Raw genomic sequence first — 25103 nt, 5'->3', positions numbered from 1 at the left:
AGCAATTAATATATGGCAGAGCCAAGGGTTCAAATGCAAGGTTTTGGGCCCCAACATAGTCAGTACTGATTTTTTATAACACCACGACTGCTTTCCTTGCTTATTTCTTTTCCTTTCTGCCTACCTACCACTTTGAATTAGTGTAGACCTTTTATAGGAGAAATATTTTGGAAAGTTTAAGAAAATGAGAGAGAATGAGGAAAGGTAGCTGAGGCCTTTAAAATTGGATCACTGATTACATTAGGCTTCACTTCAGAGGATAGGGGCTGGCGTTGGTTAATATCTGTTTTACAGTCACCGCACTCCCCCCCCCCCCCCCCCGCCGCCCGAACCTCATACAGTAGAGATGAGGAGTAGCCAGTGTCTTAAAGAGATGCTACAGAACTACAAAGAAGTTGGTAACGCTGATTCTCAGACAAAAGCACATTTGTGAGCACTGGGGTTGGTTTTCAGGTGGCCTAACGGCCTACAAACATATGAATTACTTGACAGAGACATGAAAGACAAATAGGTAAGAAGTATAATGGCTTCTTTTTGAAAACATTTGTAACTTTCCCAAGCAAGAGCAAGGAAATATGGAGAGTTCCAGTCCGACATGGCAACATAGGAAGACTCTGAACTCAGCTCCATGGAACACAGCAGTTTATACCTGCTTATAGAGCAGTTCCTCCTGAAAGAACTGAGGGCTGACTAAACAGCTTCTGCAAAACCATAGAATGGCAAGAGAACAGCAAGAAAAACTGAGACACAGTAACAAAGGGAACCTCCACCTCTGACAAGGCCAACAGCAGTTGGGGGGGGGGATGAGGGGGGGATAGTACTGAGGGACCAGGAACAGATCTCTGTCCTTGGGCACAGGATAAAAGCCTCAGTGGAGAAGAGCAACTAACACATAAAAGAGACAACAGTAGAACTCTACCAAATTGCAGAGGGACTGCGGGTTCACTCTCCAGGTCAGAGGGACTGGAGGACAACACAGTTTGTGTTCCCACCCCACCTTAAAAGCCTAGACCCCACCAGGATCTAGACACCAGCAGGTCTGGTCATCAGAGTGTACCTGTAACCTCAGCAAGACCAGAGTCCACAGCCCATGCCAGCCTTGGGGGCAGTGGCACTGGGGCATAGAAAATAAACTGGATTTTTTTGTGCATGTGGTTTTGGTTTTGTCTTGTTTCGTTTTTGTTTTCCTTTTTTTCCCTTTTTATCCCTTTTTTTCTTTTATTTGTCTATTATCATCATCATCATCATCATCATCATCATCATCACTTTTCTCCAAAAGCCATGGTTTAAAAGAGCAACTAGCATATAAAGGAGTCAACTCTAGAACTCCACCAAACAGTGGGGAGAGCTGCTAGAATGCTCTCTGGGTGGGAGGAGCTTATGTACATGGTCTGCACTCTCCCTCCACCTTGAAAGCACAGACCAGTGCACATCTGGCACCCTAACTGGCCTCCTGCCTCAGTGAACCCTGAGCCCTTAGCCCACACCAGCCCCAGCTGTCCTACCTAGGCAGCCACAAAGTCGTACACACCAGGACACCCCTGGTTAGTGCTCACTCCAGCCCCGGTCTTCACATCAAGGTGACACAGGTGCAGACATCCCAGAACACTCCAGGCGCACTCCACTTGTGCTTCCAGTGACTTGCTAGGGCACCCACAGTGCAGAGTGCTTCACCATCTTTGGCTGACATCTGCTTCAGCTCCTGCCAAGGCACACCTGTGTAGAGCACCCCAGAACACTTCCACCCATGCCAACCTCAGCTCCAGCCACCCAGCCAGGGTGTCTCCATTGGACAACCTGACTTGCTCCCAATTCAGTTTCAGCGGTCCTACCAGGGCATGTTGTGTGTGGAGAGCCCAGGGACCACATCTTTGCTTTAGTTGTCCTGCCAAGACGACCCCTGCATGGAACACCCCAGGACCTCCCAACCTATACCCCACACCAACTACAGCCATTATTCAGGGCACCCTCTGTGTGGAAATTCCAGAAACACCCAAGTTTATATCCATTTCTGCTTCAGCTGTCTTTCCAAGGTGCCTCTGTGTGGAGAGCCCCTTGTCCCCCCAGCTTGGACCCACTTTAGTTTCAACTCTCCTGCTAGGGTACCTTCTGCCTAGAGAGCTCAGGGATCTCCTGGCCTGTACACTGCATCAGCTCCAGCCATTCTGCCAAGGTACCCCCTGCACAGAGCACCCTGGGACACTCTGACTTGCACCCATTTCAGCTTAAGCTGTCCTGCTAGTGTGCTCTCCACACACAGAACCCTGGGACATCCTGACCTTAATCTGCTTCAGTTTTAGCTGTCCTGACAAGGGACTCACTATGTGGAAAGTACCAGGTTCCCCTAACCCATGCCAGCCACAGGTCCAGCTTGCCAGCCAGCAAAAGTCACCAAGCATATAGTCTACATAGGGGATGACCAAACACAAGATCATTCCTTCAAATTCAGGAGAATTAGCTGCACCTCCTAATCCATAGAAATAAACGCAGAAAGTCAAGCAAAATGAGGAGACAGAGGAATATGCTTCAAAAGGAAGAACAAGAGAAGGACCAAGTGAAATAAAAATAAACAGCATGCCTGAGAAGGAATCTAAAGTAGTGATCATTAAAATACCAGGCTGGAGAGAACAGTGGAAGAACCCAGTGACACCTTCAGTAAAGAGATAGAAAATATAAGCAAGAACCGATCAGAGTTGAAGAATACAATAACTGAAGTAAAAAACGCACTAGAGGGAATCAATAGATTAGCAGATGCAGAAGAGATCTGGAAGACAGGGTAATGGAAAGCACCCAAGATGAACATCAAAAAGAGAAAAGACTTTTTAAAAATGAAGATAGATTAAGAGAACCCTTGGACAACATCAAGCAAACAAACATTCACATTCGGGAGTCCCATAAGAAGAAGAGAAAGGGGTGAAAAACTTATTTAAAGAAACAGTAGCTGAAACTTCCCTAATGTAGGGAAAGAATCAGACATCCACATCAGAGAAGAGAATTCCAAACAAGATGAACCCGAGGAGGTCCACACTACAACATGTAATAAGTAAAGTTTTAAAGGTTAAAGATAGAATCTTAAAAGCAAGAGAGAAACAAAAAGTTACCTACAAGGAAAAACCTGTAAGATTATCAGCTGATTCTTCAGCAGAAACTTTGCAGGCCAGAAGGGAATGACACGATACATTCAAAATGCTGCAAGGAAAACACTTACAACCAAGAATAATCTACTCATCAAGGGTGTCATTCAGACTTGAAGGAGAGTTTCCCAAACAAAAACTAAAGGAGTTTATCACCACTAAGCCAGACTTAGAAGAAATGTTAAAGAGACTTCTGTAAGTCCTAAAGGAAATGGCCATAATTAGACATAAAAAAAATTATAAGTAAAAAGATGTAAAATAGGACCACATATTCATAAAACATGAAGGGGAAAAAGAAAAAGAAGGTTTTATTTTTTCTTTTTTGTTTTTAGAATGCCTTTGAAGTTCATCAAATTAATATAGACTGCTGTATACTTAGGATGCTATATTTGAACCTCATGAGGTACACAAAAAATAAGGAGAAAGAAAGCCAAACATAACACTATAGAAACTCATCACTCATAAGGAAAGAGAGCAAGAGAAGGAAGGAAGGAACAGGAGAGAACTACAAAAACAACTAGAAAACAAATAATAAAATGGCAGTAAGTACATACCTATCAACAATTACTTAAATGTAAATGGCCAAAATGCTCCAATCAAAAGACATAGGGTGGCAGAATGGATTAAAAAAAACAAAAAAACAAAAAGCAAGACTCATCTTTATACTGACTATAGGAGACTCACCTCAGACCTAAAGATATATACACTGAAAGTGAATGGATGGAGAAATACTCACCATGCAAATGGAAATGGAAAAACAAAAAAAACAAAAACAAAATAGCAATACTTATATCAGACAAAATAGATTTTAAAACAAAGACTATAACAAGAGACAAAGCATTGCATAATGATAAAGGGATCAATCCAATAAGAGGGTGTAACAGTTGTAAGTATCTGTGCACCCAGCACTGGAGCATATACCTACAAAGAGCAAATATTAATGGACATAAAGAGAGAAATTGATGATAATACAGTAATAGTAGTGGACTTTAACATTTTACTTAACATCAGTGGATAGATCATCCAGGTAGAAAATCAACAAGGAAATAATGTCTTTGAATGACATATTGGACTAGAGGGAAATAACATATAGAGAACATTCCATCTGAAAACAACAGAATACACATTCTTTTTTATTGTGCATGGAACATTCTCCTGAATAGATCATGTATTAGGCCACAAAACAAGCCTCAATAAATTTGAGAAGATTGAAGTCATACCATGTGTCTTTTCGGATTACAACGGTATGAAACTAGAAATAAATCACAAGAAAAAAATAGAAAAGACACAAAAACCTGGAGACTAAACAACATGATACTGAACAAGCAATGAAGGGGTCAATGAAGAAATCAAACAAATGAACAAAATTAATGGAGACAAATGGAAATGAAAACATAATGGTCCAAAATCTTTGGGACACGGCAAAACCAGTTCTAAGGGAAATATGCAGTGATATAGGTCTACATCAAGAAACAATAAAAAGCTCAAATAAACAGTCTACACCTAAAGGAACTAGAAAAAGAACAAACAAAATCCAAGGTGAATAGAAGAAAGGAAATAATAAAGATCAGAGCAGAAATAAATGATATAGAGACTAAAGCAAAAAGCAATAGAAAAAAAAATCAACGAAACTGAAAGCTGATTCTTTGAAAAGATAAATAAATCAATAAACCCATAGCTGGAGTCATCAAAAATAAAAGAGAAAGGACTCAAACCAGAAATAAGAGAGAAGTAACAAACTGACACAACAAAATACAAAGAATTATAAGAGAATAATGTGAAAATTTACATGCCAACAAACTGGACAACCTAGGAGAAATGGATAAATTACTAGAAACATTCAATCTTCCAAAACTGACCTAGGAAAAAATAGAAAATCTGAATACGCTGATTACAAATAATGAATTGGTGATCAAAAAAGTACCAAAAATGAAAGTTCAGAACCAGATGATTTACAGATGAATACTACAAACATTTAAAGAAGAGAGCACTGGTTTCCCTGGATGGCTCAGTTGGTTAAGCATCCAACTTTAGCTCAGGTCATGATCTTGCGGTTTGTGAGTCCGAGCCCCACATCAGGCTCTGCGCTGACAGCTCAGAGCCTGGAGCCTGCTTCAGATTCTGTGTCTCCCTCTCTCTCTGCCCCTCCCCTGCTCATGTGCTCTCTCTCTCTCTCTCTCTCTTTCTCAAAAATAAGTGTTAAATAAATAAATAAATAAATAAATAAATAAATAAATAGAGTTAGTACCTATTCACCTTTATCTATTCCAAAAATAGAGGAGGTAGGAAGGTTTCCAAATATATTCTATGAGGCCAGCATTACCCTGATACCAAAACCAGACAGACAGACCACAAAAAATGAAAACTATGGGCCAAAATATTACAAAACCTCATACAACAATACATTAAAAAGATCATTCACCATGACCAAGTGGAATTTATTCCAGGGGTGCAAGGATGGTTCAGTATTTGCAAATCAATCAGTGTGATACACCATATCAACAAAATGAAGGATAAAAATCATATCATCTCAGTAGGTGCAGAAAAAGCATTTGATAAAATTCAGCATCCATTCGTGATAAAAAAAAACTCAACAAAGTAGAATGAACTTACCTCAACATAATAGTAATAATAAAGTGGACAACATACCTCAATGTAATAAAGGCCATATATGAACAACCCACAGTTAACATCACACTCAGCGGTGAAAAACTGAGAGCTTTTCCTCTAAGATGTCCACTCTCACTGTGTTTATTCAAGATAGTACTGGAAGTCCTAGGCATAGCAGTCAGACAAGAAAAAGAAATAACAGTCATCCATATTGATAAAGAAGTCAAACTCTCACTATTTGCAGATGACTGGTTACGATACATGGAAAGTCCTAAAGATTCCACACAAAAAAACTGCTAGAAGACATGAATTCAGTAAAGCTCCAGGATATAAGATTAGTGTCCAGAAATCAGTAGCATTTCTATACACCAATAATGAAGTAGCAAAAAAAAAAAAAAGAGAAAACAACACCATTTACAGTTGCACGAAAAAGAATAAAACACCTATGAATAAACTTAACCAAAATGGGGAAAGAACTGTTCTTGAAAACTATAAAGCACTGGTGAAAGAAATTGAAGATGATTCAAACAAATGGAAAGATATTCCATGCTCATGAATTGGAAGAATTAGGATTGTTAAAATGTCCCAAATATTTCCCCAATCAATCTTCAGATTCAGTGCAATCCCTATCAAAATACAAACAGCATTTTTCACAAAACTAGAACCAATAGCGCTAAAATTTTTACGGAATCACAAAAAACCTCAAATAGCTAAAGCAGTCTTGAGAAAGAACAAAGTCTTGAGGTATCACAATCCCAGATTTCAAGATATACTACAAAGCTGTAGTAATCAAAATAATATGGTACTGGTATAAAAATAGACACATAGATCAATGGATCAGAATAGAGAGCCCAGAAATAAAGGAGGCAAGATTATATAATGGGGAAAAGACAATCTCTTCAGTAGATGGTGCTAGGAAAACTGGATAGCTATGTGTAGAAGAATAAAACTGGACTACCTTTTAACACCCTACCGCAAAATAAACTTAAATGGATTAAACACCTACATGTGAAACCTGAAATCACAAAAATTTGAGAAGAGACCACAGGCAGTAATTACTCTAACATCAGCTGTAGCAACATTTTTCTAGATATGTCTCCTAAGGCAAGGGAAACAAAAGCAAAAAGAAACTACTGGGACTACATCAAAATAAAAAAAAAAAAATGCACCATGAACAAAGCAAAAACACAACCTACTGAAGGGGAGAAGATATTTGCAAATGATATATCTGATAAGGGGTTAATATCCTAAATATATAAAGAACTTAAAAACTCAATATGAAAAAACAATGCGATAAAAGAATGGGTAGAGGATCTGAATAGATATTTCTCCAGAGATGACACACAGATGGTGAACAGACACATGAAAAGATGTTCAACATCACTATTCATCAGGGAACTGCAAATCAAAACCACAGTGAGATATCACCCTTACACTTATTAGAATGGCTAAAATCAAAAACACAAGAAATAAATGTTGGTGAGGATGTGGAGATAAAGGAACCCTTGTGCACTGTAGATGGGCATGTAACCGGTACAGCCACTATGGAGAACAGAATGGAGGTACCTCAAAAAATTAAAAATAGAATTACCGTATGTTCTAGTAATTCCACTATTGGGTATTTACTCAAAACAAACAACACAAATTCAAAAAGGTATATGCACCCTTATGTTTGTTGGAGTATTATTTACAGTAGCCAAGATATGAAGTCAGCCTAAGTGTCTATCAATAAAAAATGGATAAGGAAAATGTGGTATATAGGTATGCAGTGAAATATTACATGGCCATAAAAAAGGATGAGATTGTGATAACATGGAGGGTATTTTGTTAAGTGAAATAAGTCACACTGAGAAAGATAAATAATACATGATTTCACTTGTAAGTGGAATCTTTAGGAAAAAAAGCAACAAATGAATAAACAAAAAGAATCAAATCTATAAATATAGAGAACAAACTGATGGTTGCCAGAGGAAAGGGGGGTGGAGGGATGGGCAAGATGTGTGAGGAGGAGTGGGAGATACAGGCTTCCAGTTATGGAATGAATAAGTCCTGGGAAAAGAAGACACAGCATATGGAATATAGCCAGTGATATTGTAGTAGCATTGCATGGTAACAGATGGTAGCTACACTTGTGAACATAGCATAATGTATAAACCTGTTGAATCACTACCTTGTATATCTAAAACTAATATAACATTGTGTGTCAACTATACTAAAAAAAAATAGAAGAGAGAGCAAGGAAGTATTATTATGGCAAAATAAATTATAGGAAGAGGACCATCATGCAAATATATTAGAACATCTTATTTCAAATATAAAGAACAAAGTAAAATAATGTTAACAGCAATGTGACTGTATGCTTTATATTGTTCCGAGCATATACTAACCGATTTAACCCTCACAGTGTTTGAGATAGCTGTTATTATAGCCACAGAAGTGGAAACAGGCTGAAAGAAGTTACGTGATTTGCCAGAGTCTCATGTCTAATGAGGAATCTGAATTTTTTTTTTTTTACAATTTTTTTAAAGTTTATTTGTTTATTTGAAAGAGAGGCAGCGTGAATGGGGGAGGGGCAGAGAGAGAAGGGGAAAGAGAGAATCCCAATCAAGCTCGTGCTGGCAGCACAGAGCCCAATGTGGGGCTCGAACTCATGAAACCACAAGACCATGAGCTGAGCCGAAACCAAGAGGTCGATGCTTAACCAACTGAGCCACCCAGGTGCCACAGGAATCTGAATTTGAATCAGAATCTATGCTCCTAAACCACTATGCTAAATTTTCATTTTTATTGTTGTTTATGGTTTCCTTAAGTGTTTGAATCCATTTTGAAAAAAAGATTCTTAGTTAAACCAAGCTTATAGTCATTATTTTGTCATTTTGTGATTGGTGCATATTAATGTTAAGTGGCATTCCTTCTTCATACTGAAAATGCTTACTGACCAGTACAAAGCTGAGTAAGATACAGTCCCTGCCTTCAGAGAGTTTATGACCTGGCCAAAAAAACAAACAAACAAACAAAAAAACGCAGTAAAACAATTATAAGTAACTTTAATGCAAGCCAGAAGCAAGTTCATTTGGGGGCTCAAAGAAAAGAGAGTATATATGCTTAAAGAAATATGAAAAAGTTTACTTGAAAAGGTTAATAGGGGGCACCTGGGTGGCTCAGTCAGTTGAGCATCCGGCTCTTGATTTCAGTTCAGGTCATGATCCCAGGGTGGTGGGATTGAGCCCTGTGTTTGTGTCTGTGCTGAGCCTGAAGCCTGCTTAGGATTCTCTCTCTGTGTGTCTCTCTCTCCCTCTGCCCCTCTCCCCTGCTCGTGCATGCTCTCTCTCTAAAATTAAAAAAAAAAAAATTTAAGGTTAATAGGTATTTGAAAGGTATCCTTGAAAAGGGAATAGAAAATAGGAGGAGGAGAGCATTTTAAGCAGAATGAAGAGCATGAAACATGGCATAGGAGTTAAAAATACAGAATACCTTCAGAGAATTGGCAATCTAATTTGACTTAGAACGTTAGTATAATGCAGGCTTTCGTGGAGAGTTTTGAACACAAGGATGAGGAATCTGCACAAAATTAAACAAGGAAGAGCTATTACTGGGTTTTAATTTGGAGCATGAGTGATATATTTAGAGCTGTGTTAGGGATATTAATCTAGAAACAAGTGGTAGGTGAATTGGGAGAACAAGGAAATCAAAATCGGGGAGATTAGCCATGGTAATCCATCTAATACGGGTCCAAACCAGGGTAATGGTATTGTGAAATTAAACACCATCCCTTCATTCTTTCATTTATTACACACTTACTGAGCATACACTGTGCCAGGCATTGTTTCCAACACTGGAGATAGGTCAGATAGACAGATGTGGCCCCTGCCCTGAGGGAGCAAACTGACTGAGAACATAGTTGTGTTCTAGGTGGATAAGAAAACAAAAGCACACAGTCCTCTGGAAGCATAAGACAGGACACCTTAGCCTTGTTAAATTTTCAGTCTTCCAACTTCCTTCCCTGACATTCTATTCTCTTAGGCTTTTAGGAATTTCTAACTTACTAGGAAACTCAGATGCTAATGACCAAGTCTGGCAAATAGAAAACAGTCACAACCCTAGGTGAAGAACACCGACCACATAGCCAAGTGTCCCAGCTGAGGTTCTCTGATCTTGTACAACAGAAGCCCACTCACACTAACTTCCACATAAGAGAAGGAACGTTATTGTGAAGGTACAGGTGTCTCTCTGGGATCCATAGGTAGGAGTTATGGTCAGACCTCAGCAGAGACTGGAAAACTATCAAAAGGCAAGAACGTTGTTTTCTCTTTTTTCTGCCTTTTCCTGTCCTTCATGCTCAGGCGCCTGCCCCACCTCCACTGCCCTTGTATACTCACCAATAACTTTTACATCTGCTTTTCCCTTTGTTTTTGCCTTACTCTTTTCTTGTCATGCTGGCCATCTCTGTCTTCCTATGTACATGTGGCTATATGATACAACAGTCCCAACCCAGTTTTTCGTGTCTTTAGTTCAAGGGATCTATGGACACTGAAGGCTTTAGTGAGTTCCAGGTCTCCTGATTCCCAGGAGAATCTGTATGGGTTTGGCACGGGGCTAGCCGCAGTCAAGGTAGCAGTATACTGCTTCTGGAGCCCATGGCAAGGAGGGGAGCAGAAAGGATTTCTCAGGGGAAAAGGCATAGGTTAACATCTCAGAAACTCCAGTTCCATCACATTAGATGTGTTTGTGTGATATGATAGTGATTTTTTTTCCTCCCTACAAAACCCACAGTTAAAGCATGCGTGCGTGTTTTACAATAGATGATATCTTCAAGCCTAATGATATTTGTTATTTATTGAGTGCTGACTTTAAGCAGGTGCTTTTCATAACGTATATAATGTGGCTTCTATCTGAATAGCCAGTAGTCTCTTCAGATTTAACGTGGGCTAAATGGAGTACTGCTCAGCCATTATCTATCTGACTTCTGATAATGCCATTTTATACCCACCACTTATCGAGTTGTATTGTAACTATTTGTTTTCAACTCTGGTCAAGGAGTTCCTTAGGGCAGACACATGTCTTATTCATCTTTGTATCTCCAGTGCCTGAAACAGAAGTTTCTGCAGTGGTAGTTGCTCAGTGATTGCACTGCATGGAATATGAGGTTGAATCACTGTAAGCATTGCTGTATGATTTGACCCATGGGTTGAGGAAAACGAGATGTGTAGACAGTTTTGAACTTGGGTGACAGAAATAGGAAAAGTCTGGAGGAGCTGATTGGAATGGCCAGGAGGTAGGAATGAAGATAGTGAGTAGACTATTGACAAAATCCAGGTCCTAGATGCCAAATTGGATGCAACAATTCAGTTTGTATTTTTTTTTACAAGACTATTTCAATATGTCTTTTGTTTAAAGAAATGCTTTTAATTTTTAAAAGGCAGTTTATCTTAAATGCATTTTAAATAATAAATAATAAAGGGGTTCTTTATCCGGACATTATATAAATATGATACTTAAGGTGTTTTGTTTTATTTTAACAGGAACAAGAATGGTAAGTCCAGCATCTTTAAGAAAACTTCTGGAATCTTGTAAAGATCTTTGCTTGCTTGATGTGTCCTTCTGTTCACAGATTGATAACAGAGCTGTGCTGGAACTCAATGTGAGCTTTCCAAATGTATTCATAAAAAAGAGCTTTACGCAGTGACTTCGTATATGTTCTATAATAAAATCCATGTGCTTTCATAGGGTTTTATTTTGGCGTTGGTTTTGTTTAGTTTTATAATGGTGGGAATGTCTTACTCCTCCATTAAGGCATTTGTAGATTTTAAAGAAAGATATGAAATTGTCCATTAAATCAAGTAAAAATGTAAACAAGTGTTTTCATAAAATATTGTAAGCACTTTTCTTCAAGAATATGTGAGTGGGTCACATTATTTTTACCTTATGTTCATCAGTAATATTATTCTTTAGTCAATATTTACATGTGTAATAAAAGAGTAATATGGAAACCTTTTAACTTATTTTTAAAGGAACACGTTGAGCCAGAAAGTATCATGATGTTTAAAAATAAAATTAATTTTTCACACCCTCATGTAAAGATGTCTTATTATAATAAGCCTTATGACCTGGCCAGTGTTTTGTTTGATGTATACAGAATTTTCAGAGTTAGTTGGAGGAAGAGTCTTATTTTTTCATGTTGTAATTATTTTTTAAGCTGATACATTAACTCTTCAATTTGACGGTTTTAGTTTTTCCATTTTTCTTCTGACTTATTTATTTTACTACTGGATAATACCAGTGTAGAAATGTGGGCATAATCAAGAACAAGAGGTAAACTACTAAACAAAATAACTTTCCAACTATTAGCAGATGCCTTAAAAATTTGCCTGGAGGGAGAGGCTTAAGACTTCTGAAATATACATGGATTATATCTATTTTTTTCTGTGTCCCAGCACCTTAAATCATTAGAAATCAGTTACAGTGGAGGAAAAACAAACACTGTTTTGTTAAAATAGTGAATCGATTTAGTTCTGTTGCTAAGAAAGTAAACAAAATATTTTGTGGCATGAAAAGACAGGGCTGTTTTGAGTAGCAAACTAATATTAAGTGTATAGTATAACCAAATTTACTTTCCCACATAGGACAAACTGCTAAATTCCAACATCTGCACATCCCAGAATAATCCTGTAGAACTCTACTGTCCTATCTGGCAGCCACTAGCCATATATGGCTGTTTTATTTAATTGTAGTTAAGTGTAATTAAAAATTCCATACCTCAGTTGTGCTAGCCACATTTCAGGTGTTCAGTAGTCACCTGAGGCTAGTGGTTATCATATTGGACATCATTACTCTAGAATTTCTTGTAGCCATTTAAGAAGAAGCACACTTAGTTAAAAAATTAGCATGCTTAATATATATCTCTGGGCAGTTTTTGAGGGCATTCTCAAAAGTACATATATGAAAGCATTTTTCCCCCAAAGTGCATAAGCTAGTGAATTTATGTATATGACAAATATTAGTCAGTCAATAAATATTTATTGAATGAGTAAGAATATATTATTGAGCTAAGCCATATAATATGTCAAACCTTAAAAACGTAAAGGCTATAGGGGCTCCTGAGTGGCTCAGTCAGTTGGGCATCAGACTTTGGCTCAGGTCGTGATCTCGTGGTTTGTGAGTTCGAGCCCCACATCGAGCTCGCTGCTGTCAGCATGGAGTCTGCTTTGGACCCTCTGTTCCCTCTCTCTTTGTCCCATCCCCCACTTAGGCTCCCCAAAAATAAATAAAACATTAAGAACAATTTTTAATGTAAATATTATAAACTAGCAATATGCTTACTCTTTTCTAGAATATAAAGAATGCAATACGGTGACATTTGAAATATTAAAATAGCAGTACAGTCTCTTCCATATAAGAAACCATCTATATGAAGATTGCTGTCATGGGGCAGGACCCACCCTATCTTCTGTTTTCATGGCAGAACCTAGGGCCAGTTGGGAGAGGGCTGGGTTATCCTACACGTTACCTTCATGCACTTGTATTTTCTTTCCACTCACAAATGTATATAAACATTTTAGATGTTTTATCTGGTGGAACTTTTAGGAGGATGAGATTTATAATTTGACTACCAACTGGGTGAAGTGGTACTTTTACCGTAAATTAGCAACCGACATTGAGTTGATGCTTACTTTGGCCAGACCCTCTTTGGTAGGCTTTGTATTCCCTTTGTATTCACTTAATCTTCACAACAACCCTGTAAGATAGATACTATTGCTTGCTTCCGGTTACAGTTGAGGAAACTGAGGCAAAGAAAGATTGAAGAACTTCCTCCTGTCCACATACCTGCTGGTGGCAGAGCCATTTTACACACCTTGGACATCTGGCTTTTACACACCTAGGCAGTGCGTTTAACCTATGTTTTAAGTGTGCAGGGTGACTTCTGATTCCGGAGCAGAGGTCAGCAAACATTTTCTGTAATGGACTAAGAGGCAAAATTGAGATTATTATGTAGGTATTATATAATGAGAGAGAGAATGAATTTCCACAAAATTTTTATTGACAGAATTCAAAACATAGTAATTGAAAACAATTTTTTTGTGATACGGTTCTAAAGAAGAATGGAATACTCATGGGGAGGATAATATTTCACTCGATTGGGATTCAAAGTTACTATTTCCTATCATCAGAATTGATTGTAAGTATTCATCTGTTAATGTTGATCTCTAGTAAGATTTTACATATTTTGTCTTTGAAAATATCTTCTCAGACAGATAAGAATTGCCAAGTACATATGTTAATCCATGAGAGTATTTTCCGGAGCATATTTATCACTTGGAAGGCATTGGTAGAATTCTATTAGATTCTTTCTTCCCTTGGTCTTTTCCTTTTAGCCTGCTAGAGCCTTGCAGATTAATCCCTTCCAATTGAAGGTTACGTGGAAGCTCCTGAATTGCACAATCGAATGGATTTTGAAAAATGGAAATTTCCTTTACATTTGCATCAGGGTCCGAAAAACACTGCCGGACCTGTGGTTTGAGCAGAAAATGTATCTGCTGCAGATTTGTGCGACAATGGAAATACTGCTTCTTGTCTTCCCTCTTGAGAGCACAGGAATATACAAAGCTCCTGGGTGTTACTTTGTGATTCAAATCATGTTAGTTGTCATCAAAATTACTCTAGTGTATGTTTCCTGCGTGAACATTGTTTTGCCGTCTCCACCTCCAGAGCTTCTGATTCAGTAGAATTTGCATTTTAATGAGTAATCAGTCGATGCTGATGCTGCTGGTCTGAGGGCACTCTTTGAAAAGCACTACTCTAGAACACTCTGAATCTGGAGGAGCCTTTTCCTGAATCCTACAGACAGTGGGGATAACTGTTCCCATTGTTTTGCACTGTCTCAATTTTTGGTTGAATTCATTACAAAACATCATCAAGTCTGCAACCAAAGCTAGATTCCAAAGCCATTCAGTGTTCTGTAGCAGTAGTTGAGGGTATTTTCTTCTGGTCCAGAAAAATTGCAGTGTCAGTTCTAAACTCAAAAACTCACGATAAAACTACTGCTGCTAAGCCAAGTGGTAGGACAAATCGGGATGTCACCTTCCATAGCTGACAAAAGATAACAACTGATGCCGGTTACATGAAGTTCAATGTCGAGAGCACTAGCTCATTAACACAAGATGAAAGTCAACCATATTCCACAAAAACCTGCTGTAAATAGTACAGTGAATAACCATAGGGTTTTAATACTTTGCATCTTCACAAGTTTTGTAAATTTGACCACCTAAGCCTTTTTTTGCTCCACACGTTCTTACCACCAGATGTAACACATCCTAGCAGATTCTACTTCAGCTTGTACCAAAGTCACGTTTTCTTAACTTCTTAGAAAATACTCTTACCTATAGTTGTTACACACAGACTATTCATAGAAACTAACTCTTCAATCACTTCAGCCTCAGCATTGACTTATCAAATAAACCACAATAACCAGGCAGTAGCAGTAACATCTGTTGACTCATCAAGAGCCAAGGAAAACTACTCAGAATCATTTGCCTTGTTTTTTTTTGTTTTGTTTTGTTTTGTTTTTTATTGACTGTTGATGTTGTTCCCAATGTTCTCCACTCTTTGAGCGACTATTGTTGCCAAAAGGCTAATTAAATAGTCTAAGCAAGTTTACTTTGGACACTTTACTTTAGTTGATGAATCAAAAACATTTTAATTAACTCACCATTGGTAAATGGCTCTCCTTGCTTGGCTAACAAATGAACCTCTCAGAAGCTTATTTTGGCTGCGGCTTTATTTTCATGTTTTTATTTTTATAAAGAAATTCTGTAATGAAATGAGATACCTTGCTTTAAGTTTTCTAATTTTTCTGGCCACTGTGATGAGTACTTCACTTGATAATTCCAATGTACGTATAGTATTCTTCCAGAACAGCCGCAGTGTCGCTGCATGTTGAACACAGTGCTTTGCCATCTAATTTGATAACAGAATTATCCAGACTGCACCGTGCCTTCAGCACACGAAACTTGGAGTCCACGTTTCTTTTTTTCCTTTCCCTTTCTTTGTTCTGGCATTATGAGTATCCACTGGTAATAAATAACTATTGTGGAAGGACCAGATGGGTGGTACTCAGAAGGCAAAGATTATAACTGCATCACTGCGATTTGTAATGAGCCAAGCAGAAGAGCAGGGCAAGGAGAGCACCGTAGGTCTCTGTTGTAGCCACTTAACCTCTTCCCCTGTGGTGTGGTAGCCACTATAGACGAGGTATAAATGAATGTGGCCACATCGCTTATGGACACTGAAGGTTTAATTTCATGTAATTTTCATGTGTCACAAAATACTATTCTTCCTTTTATATTCTTTTCTTTTTTGCCAATAGAAAATGGAAAAACCGTTTTAAGTGGCAGGCTGGTGGAGCAAATTTGTAACCCGGGTTCTAGGATATTCTCAAATCAGTGACTAAGCTCAGGTTTGCACACTCCTAATTTTATACGCCGCTCTCAAACCTCTTCTCAGCTTTTATCTTTCTTGTTTTACCATTTAGATTTTAATATGAAGAACCATATTTTATTGACTTAGAAAAAAACAAAAATTTTTACCATAACAAAAGAGAATTTTGAACTTTTCTTTTTTATTGAGGTATATTTGGCAACTAAGAATTGTATATGTTGAAAGTATACAATTTGATGATTTGATACACATTATATATACATTGTGAAGTCATTGCCACATTCAAGCTAAATAATGTATCTTTTTAGATAGTTACACCTTTTTTTTTTTTATTTTGGTAGTGACAAGCACATTTCAAGAATACAGTAAGTACTATTTACTGTAGTCACATTGTACATTAGATATCCAGAAGCTATTCATCATGCATAACTGAAACTTTCTTTTAACCAACATCTCCCCATTTCTCCCTCCCCGAGTCCCTGGTAACCCTTACACTCCTGTGAATTTGACTGTTAGATTCCACATAAAAATGAGATCATGCAGCATTTGTCTTTCTGTGTCTGGTTTGTTTCAGCAAAGTGTTCTCCAGGTTCATCCATGTTATTGAAAATGGCAGTATTTCCTTCTTTTCAAGGCTGAATACCATTCATTCCATTATTACATGCGTACACAGTATAAACGATATGTGTGTGTTGTGTGAGAGTGTGTGTGTGTGTGTGTGTGTGTATAAACACACATCACCTATTTTTGTTATCCATTCATCTGTTGACAGATGCTGAAAATAATGTGGGAATGCAGATATCTCTTTGAGATCCTGATTTTATTTTCTTTGGATATATACCCAGAAGTGGGATTGCTGGATCATATGGTAGTTCTATTTTTAATTTTTTGAGAAACCTCCGTACTGTTTTTCATAATGGCTGTACCAATTTACATTCCCACCAACAGTGTACAAGGATTCCGTTAACAAGAGAAAATATGTAGACTATCCATTAAAATTTGAAGACAACTGACCCATTATTATTAGTATTGTCAACTAACTTAATTGTTTTAATATTTGTTAGCATTTTGGTAAGATAAAATATCTTTCCAGTGACTAGTAATAGATAAAGCTATGTCCCTGACTCTGAGCATAATTAAAGGAGCCTCTCAATTTAAACTGCCCTAAAATAAGACCCTAAAAATATACAATATATAGAAAAACATTTACAGGGGCGCCTGGGTGGCGCAGTCGGTTAAGCGTCCGACTTCAACCAGGTCACGATCTCGCGGTCCGTGAGTTCGAGGCCCGCGTCGGGCTCTGGGCTGATGGCTCAGAGCCTGGAGCCTGTTTCCGATTCTGTGTCTCCCTCTCTCTCTGCCCCTCCCCCGTTCATGCTCTGTCTCTCTCTGTCCCAAAAATAAATAAACTTTGAAAAAAAAAATTAAAAAAAAAAAAAAAAGAAAAACATTTACATAGTTAATATTCTTCTTTTTTGTTGGGGTGATTAATTTTGAGCCAGTATGTAGCAAAGAAAAAGTGATTTTTTTTTGCAGAAGTGTTTTTATTTTTGGTGTTTCCCAGGAATTAACTAAAGACTGGAAACTCATATTTACAAGTATAGTAATGCTAACCAAAGAGCTATAAAACCAAATGAAAATTTCATTTGGTTACCACGTAAATTAAAAATGATTGTTTGATTTTTCATTTTTTTACTTTACAGTATTCAGTATACAGTATTCTTGTATACAGTATATACAAGATACCTATTCTTGACACAGTAATTTTCATTTTCAAAGCCATTTATCACACATTTTTTTCAGTGCTGCATCTAGTTTCCTCCTGTTTAGCACATTTAATACTAAATTAATACTTCAGAAGAACTTTTCATGTTTAGCCATTCTGAAAATGTCAGTGACCCTTACCAGAATGTTAGCTATTGCTAAAACACTATTCTAGCAGCTGTGATTTTTTTTTCCCTTGTAATCTGGTTCTCTAGCAGTTACGTTAATGTCAATAAGCAAATGAGGTGATGATAGACAGCAATAGCCACAAGTCAAAAGGGAAAAGATAAATTACTTTAATCAGATATCATGATTTATTATATATATTTTATAACCGTGGACGGAGGCCAAGATTTTTCCTTTGACACAGCAGAAAGTATATAAAGATTTTTGCCTATAAGTCTAAATTTTGTGCTTAAATTTGTGTACATATGAATACCATTAATGGTTTGTTTGATTACGTTTTGAAAGGAAAAATGTAATTATGTTGCAATTAACATTTTCAGAGGAAAGAAGATTTTTTATCGGTGTATTTGGCAAGTAAATTAGTGCAGTCTTAGCTATAAAATTTCAATGAAAAATTTAAAAGCAAAGCAGTCATGTGATCAGATATATTGAGTAGATTACACTAAAGATAAAACAGCTCTTTCTGTTACAAATGAGAATCTGTACAGACAACTGAGATGTTTTAAATTTTATTTGTATAAAAATGCTGTTCAATATCTAATGATTTTTATTGTTTGTATTATTCTGTACTTCAGAATAATAAGATAAGCTTGAGTATCTCATTAGCTCACTTTCAAAATTGATCATTTCAAGACACTGCTGAATATAATGGAAGGTTTGGGTAAATAGGTTTGTGTCACAGCCTCTAGGAAATTAGACGAGGCTAAGCCTAGAAGATGAGCGATCATCTGTGTGCTAAACACTCACAATCCGTCCTCATGTTACGAAATGACATCCGCTCATTTTAAACTCAAAAATTACACGAGTCTGCAACTAAACTGCAGACTGCATGCACACTATTATTTACTCCTCTTTCCTTTCTCAGTAATTCCCCCATATAAGATTTATTTACTTAAAGTTTGGTTGGCTTGTTACTTAAACCGGAGTTTGATACAGTGTTTAACTGATTTTACTTACAGGGTATCGTGTACTGTGGCATTTGCTTTTTGTGGAAGCCAGTCCCTTTCTTACGAATTAGCTCCTAAGTACTGCAGTTCTTGTCGCGCCCAAATTACTTTGGTGAACTAGGACGGAAGGAAGCACACAAGATAAGACACATTCATCTATCCACTTAGTCGACAGTATATATATGGACAACAAAGACATGTTGAGATCTCTTGTGCTAGCACATAATTAGGTGGGCAGATCAGGTTTACAGAATGCATATAAATCACCAAAGAGCACATTTCAAAAGGGGTATATGCGCCAAGAAAAAATTCTATGGTGAAATAAGCACGGGATACCAAGAATTCAGCACAGTTAGGCAGGTTTCCTTACTGCTGAACTTCAGAACCTTGATATTTAATGGACACTGTGAAGGTGAGATGAGGTAAGGTTTGTGGCGTTTCCCAATTTTCTGTGGAATACTTGTCAACATTTCTTGGAAACTAGTCTCTCAGAGCACTTTGGCAAGTGTTACTAAGCAGTACACGGTGTCTTATAAAAAGTATTGACTACAGGGGCACCTGGGTGGCTCAGTCGATTAAGCGTCCGACTTTGGCTCAGGTCACGATCTCACAGTTTGTGGGTTTGAGCCCCGCATCGGGCGCTGTTCTCAGCACAGAACCTGCTCCAGATCCCTTGTCTCCCTGTCTCTCTCTGCCCCTCTCCAGCTTGAGCTTGCTCGCGTGCTGTCTCTCTCCACAAATAAACATTAAAAAAAAAAGTATTCACTACAGTTACTTTTAAATGCTTCCTCAAGATCCTGCACTGTAATTTCTTAACAATAAAAATATTTAAAATGTATTTATTTAAGAGGAAGATTAGGAAGTTGACTAGTGCTCTGGCGATAGGATGAAAAAAATATTTCTGGGCATGATTTCTTTTTATTTGGGCCCATAATTTCTAAGTCCATTTTTTTTTCCTGTATTAGATTTCTAGAATATGTATTTACTTTAGGTATCCTAAAATTTGGGGAACATGAATGACAGTCTAGTCATTGGGAATGGCTAAAGGAATTGCCATCATACGATGATTTTTCATATTTGTATGTAGGGTTTCACGGTCAAGTTGCTGTATTTAGTCTTTGTATCTTGTGCTAGTCCATAAACTATTCTAATCATCAATAGTGTAGCCATAGAAAGAGTAGAAATTTTAGATTAACTTCTGAGCAGTGACTACTTAAAAATGTGTAATATGTAGTATGTGTTTTTTAAAGTTACAGTAACAACAGTTCGGAGCTAGCACCTGTTTTGCTGAAGTCTATGAATCAAAGAAGTTGGTAATTTATTACAAGACCATTTCTTCCCAATTAGATACGTTTACATTACGTGAACCCTGTTATATGTGTAGTCATACACACATTCATATATTCTTTTCAGTCTTTTAGGTAAATATGTGTTTAATTTTGTTAATTTTTTTAGTGGAAAGTTATATTTCTGCAGTGCTTTCCGTAGAATATTTGTAAGTTGCTGCTAAGATTACAACCATAAAAGCTAGAGAATTATTAATACTAATACAGATTCTGTCACACCATTATTTCATTTGAGATGTTTTTGCTCACAGATACCACAAATAAAGAATTGATCGTGTTGATTCCTTTGTTGAAAAGCCCTAAAAATAATTCCACCCAGTAAAACCTAAAATAAATATCCATAAGTATTTATAACCAGAAATATTTGTAAAATCGAAAGACCTTCACATGTGTGTTCCTAGCATATGTTACCTTAACGTTTGTCAGCGCTGTGTCTGACCATGCGTAGCTACACAGAAAAGAGAGAAAATATTAGACTATTGAACGACTATTCTGCTTCTTTCAAAGCATCTTCTGATCGCCCATGTATATACGCTCCTTGCCAAAGCCAGGGGTCTCATTTCCTACTCTCGGCTCTGTCTTGTTTACCGGAGCCTGGAGTCTGAGCAGAGTGGTGTCCTGGGGCCTCCGCCTTACCCCTCAGCACCTTCGGTCCTTAACCTCTGTAACAAGCCACTCGCTTCGGTTTTAACTCGGTAGCCTTCAGTCCTCCCTCATAAATCAAATTAGGCCATCTATTTTTTGCAGTGTTTTGAACATTAAAGTACCAAATGTTAAAGAAGGTGACTTTTTAAGCCTTTTGATAAATGTTCAACCACCAACTCTCTGGTGGGGGAAAAGCCCTGATTTGGAGTGCCTCCCAATTTTTGTCATGCAAATGTTCCCTGATTTGGAGCTTTCAGTGTGAAGTGACTCAATGCTGATTTGGGATGAGATGCACACACCTTGTTCTTTTGAGCTGATGCGATCTAGCTCCCGCTCACCAACGCCAGATGAAAATAGGCAAAAGAAGCTATAGCTAGTTTTCCCGCCAAGGTGGTATTATCTGTACTCAAGTGATCCTTCAAAATCTATGAAATTCTTCCTTGCCACCAAATACATTGAAAAGAATAAAATTAAAAAAGTTTCCTACACTATTATCAAATCATCACCGGTAGGAGGATTAAGAATACTAAGAAGAAAAATACTTTGAAAAAACTTACAAGGAGAAGCAAAATATTTTTGCTGACGTAAATCTGACATCGGTCATGTAAATTGAAAGAGCATTGTGTGTTTGTGGGATTATAATTAAAAAAAAATTTCCCTATATTTCCACGGACTTTGAAAATTATATCCCCAGATAAATTGTGACATTTCCTTTCTGCATGTTGGTGCCATTTTACATTATGAAATTGTCATGGAGATTCATTACATCTATTTTCCAAACACAAATGACCGTAATTCAAACATGCACCTATCATATACCAAACTCTAAACCGCATAAAAACATTCTATCACTAACGTATATGTAGGCACATTGATGAGATGTGCACACAATTTTGTAACAAAGATTCTGAGCTTGGGAACCTCAGAATTTTTACTTTTGATATCCTTCTGCCTCAGGTACCAGATTTTTGGTCCAGATTTGGAAGCATTTATGTATTAGCTTTTATCAGGCTACAGTGAATAACAACGTAAGAAATACGAGTGGCTTCCAAGAACATCTAATTCTCGCTCACGTGGCATGTTAGCTACTGTGGGTTGATTTCTGTAGCTACCTCCAGGATGTGGTTCAGGTTCAGGTCTGCTCCATCCAGGATCCAGGCTGAAGAAGGCCCGAACTGGGATATGCCCTTCCAGTGGCAAAAGGCACGATGGAGGAGGCAATGTGAAATGCGTCTATAGTGTCGAAGTGGATACGCTGCTCGTTAGGTCCGCTCACACTCTGTTGGCCCAAGCCAGGCATGTGGCCAAGCCCAGTCATCAGGCAACAGGACTGCTCTCCTTCAGGGAGCCATTAGAGGTCATAGCCAAAGGTGTTGGGAACAAATAATTCTGAACAACAATACTCCAGATACCGCAATTTTCCACCAATGTTTGAGCTCACTGTAAGCAGCCAAAGTATGTCAAGATAACATGAGAGGAAATAACATCTCCATTCTTTACAAAGAAATGTATTACTGATAACGTTGGTTGACGTTCAGAATTTTTAGGAGGATCCCCACTCTTTCTATTTCGCCCCTGGGAAAATAAAAAGCTTGTCTCAAATACCACTATCACCTAATTCTCTAGGAAATAAAAAATAGGATAAACTAATTGAAATGGCCCTACTGATGGTGTAGGAATGGAGACAACAGAAGGGGAACAGGAGTCCGGAGGAATCCACAGTCTGGACTGTGCTACATCGTAGTTGTTATTTAACTTTTCTGTGTCTCGAGTTCCTCATGTGTAAAATAAGAAAGTTGTTCACAAGCTTCCTAAGGTCATTCTTACTATAAAGCTCTCATTCTAATGCTTTTTTATTGTCGTCTCATTAACAAAGCATATCCTTCTTCAATTTTTATTATAGTTTAACTCGTTGTTTTTCTTAGAATTATGGCAGAGCAATGGGATTTTAATTTTCTTTTATTCATATCCCACCCAATTAAAAAAGGGAGTCAAGATAAAGTAATAGAATACAATCCTCCTTGTTTTTAATCTTAATATTCAAGCTAATACTTCCTTTACTCTGAGGTTGCTGATTTAAACATCACTATATGTAAGAATCATCTGGGAGCTTGTTTAAAATGTAAATTTGTAGCCCCCAAACCACCGGAGATTCCAAGCCTAGACAGAACCCAGAAAACTACATTTCTAACGAGCATCCCCAGGATCCACACTAGTCTAAGCAGTACAAACTCTATATATTGATGATAATAATGACAATAATAATAATAACCCCAAACACTGAGATACCAAATACCTAGCCTAATCTGAAATCAGTTACTGCCATGCCTCTCAACTATACATTCCTTATTTGGTGGCTGTATTTTGTCTTCATTAATTTAACTTTTTCTTTTCTGCATTTAGCTTATTGGACCTCTGTAAGGTATGGAATTATGTTCATATATACATTTTAGAAACACGGCAACCAAAATATCTTAATACTCCTTTGAAGTGAAAGTGCTTCGGTTAGTATTGGCTTCTTCCAATCCATAAGGGTAGATCCACCTGAGACTGAAATACTACAAAATTAGCACTACTGTTAGATTATTACCCCCAGTCCCCTGCTTCTTCCCTTGTTCCTCCAATCTAATCTCCACATCCACATACTCCTTTTAAAACATGCTCACATCATGTCATTTCTCTGCTTAAAATCCTCCAGAATAGAAACCAAAACCCTCATCTTCTAGGATCTTATCTCTCCAACTAGCCCCCACCCCACCTCTGCACCTGCTCCTTGCTGTAATGCTCTTCTTCCTGTATCTCCACCATCCCAGCTCTCACTTTCCTCAGGGCTCGGTTCAAATATTGCCTCTACAGAGAGGCCCTTATTGACAGCTGATAGAGTAGTGTATTCTCTCCCACCTATCAATCACTACCCTTTGTACCCTGTATTTTTATTTATAGCGCTTAGGACTCTCTGACATACTATGTGTTGATTTATATCCATCCCTCTATACGTTTTACCTCTATAAGTATAAGGGCTTTGTTTTGTTCACTGCTCTGTCTTCCAGGAATTAGAATAAGACCTGGCACAGAGTAGGTACTCAATAAATATTTGTTGAGCAAATTTTGGAGATTGTACACAGCTTGGCCTGTCTCCAGTATAAGGCAAGACTATTAAGATCCAAGTTTTATAAGATAGGCGATGTTTTTAAAGGCAGTTTTATTTTCTCTTAATGCCCCATCTATTTTGAAAGTCGTTTTAATTTATTACTTTTAGATTTATCATCCCTTTTTGCAAACTCTCTTCTTTCCATCTTTTTCTAGTCTATTTTTTAATTATGTGTGATACTTTATTTTGAATTATGGCAATTTAAAGATGATATTTCATTTCAACAAGTTTTAATTACTTAATTGAAACACGAAACTCCCAACTATGAATTCAACGTTGGTGAAAGGCACCAGATTTACATTCCCATAAAACTGAGCACTTATCTTCATGTGATACATATATGGGATAGGTATATGAATGTGTAATAGCATTCAGGATTTCCTCTGAAAACTAGAAATCTTCTTGATTAAAAAACAAACTAAGAGGATAATTTATTTTTCAGTACCGTCTGATACATGCCCTCTAAAGCCAACATATGTACTGGTAGATATTTTTATGCCATAAAAACATGCCCGATTGGGGGCGCCTGGCTGGCTCACTATGTAGAGCATGTGACTCTGGATCTCAGAGTCATGAGTTCAAGCCCCACGTTGGACATAGAGCTTACTTAAAAAATAAAATAAAAATAGATGCTTGACTGAAACAGAGCTGAAGTTACAGAGGTAACAGGTCCAAAGCCCTTTGAAAACTGAAGGAAAAAAATAGCTGCTGTAATGTTTACAACATTTCTAGTAGAATAAGATTAGACCACATTAAAACAACCCACTTATTTGGGCATTTTCCCCTCCCCGGCCTAGATTTCCCTAATTGTTCCTTACTGCCTGGTCTGGTCCTAGACATGTTCCAGTACACGGTCAGGAATGAAGGTCTGGGTCACCTCCCCATG

At 37.6% G+C, this 25103-nt stretch overlaps 1 protein-coding gene across 3 annotated transcripts in view; it reads left to right on the top strand.

The window, feature by feature from the left end:
* FBXL4 (F-box and leucine rich repeat protein 4) overlaps positions 1 to 11817 on the top strand; it is an 82252-nt gene extending 70435 nt beyond the window's left edge. For all 3 annotated transcript variants that reach the window (XM_086707471.1, XM_086707470.1, XM_025925244.2), the window contains one exon: positions 11267 to 11817. In XM_086707471.1, coding sequence (XP_086563597.1) covers positions 11267 to 11430 — 164 coding nt within the window. In that variant the 3' untranslated portion in view covers positions 11431 to 11817. The remainder of the gene's footprint in view (positions 1 to 11266) is intronic.
* Positions 11818 to 25103: the final 13286 nt, after the last annotated feature.

This window comes from Puma concolor, chromosome B2, assembly GCF_028749965.1.
Source record: "Puma concolor isolate L17-30 chromosome B2, mPumCon1.1.hap2, whole genome shotgun sequence".
In the NCBI taxonomy this organism is placed as follows: Eukaryota; Metazoa; Chordata; class Mammalia; order Carnivora; family Felidae; genus Puma; species Puma concolor.
This window is presented reverse-complemented; position numbering and strand designations above follow the sequence as displayed.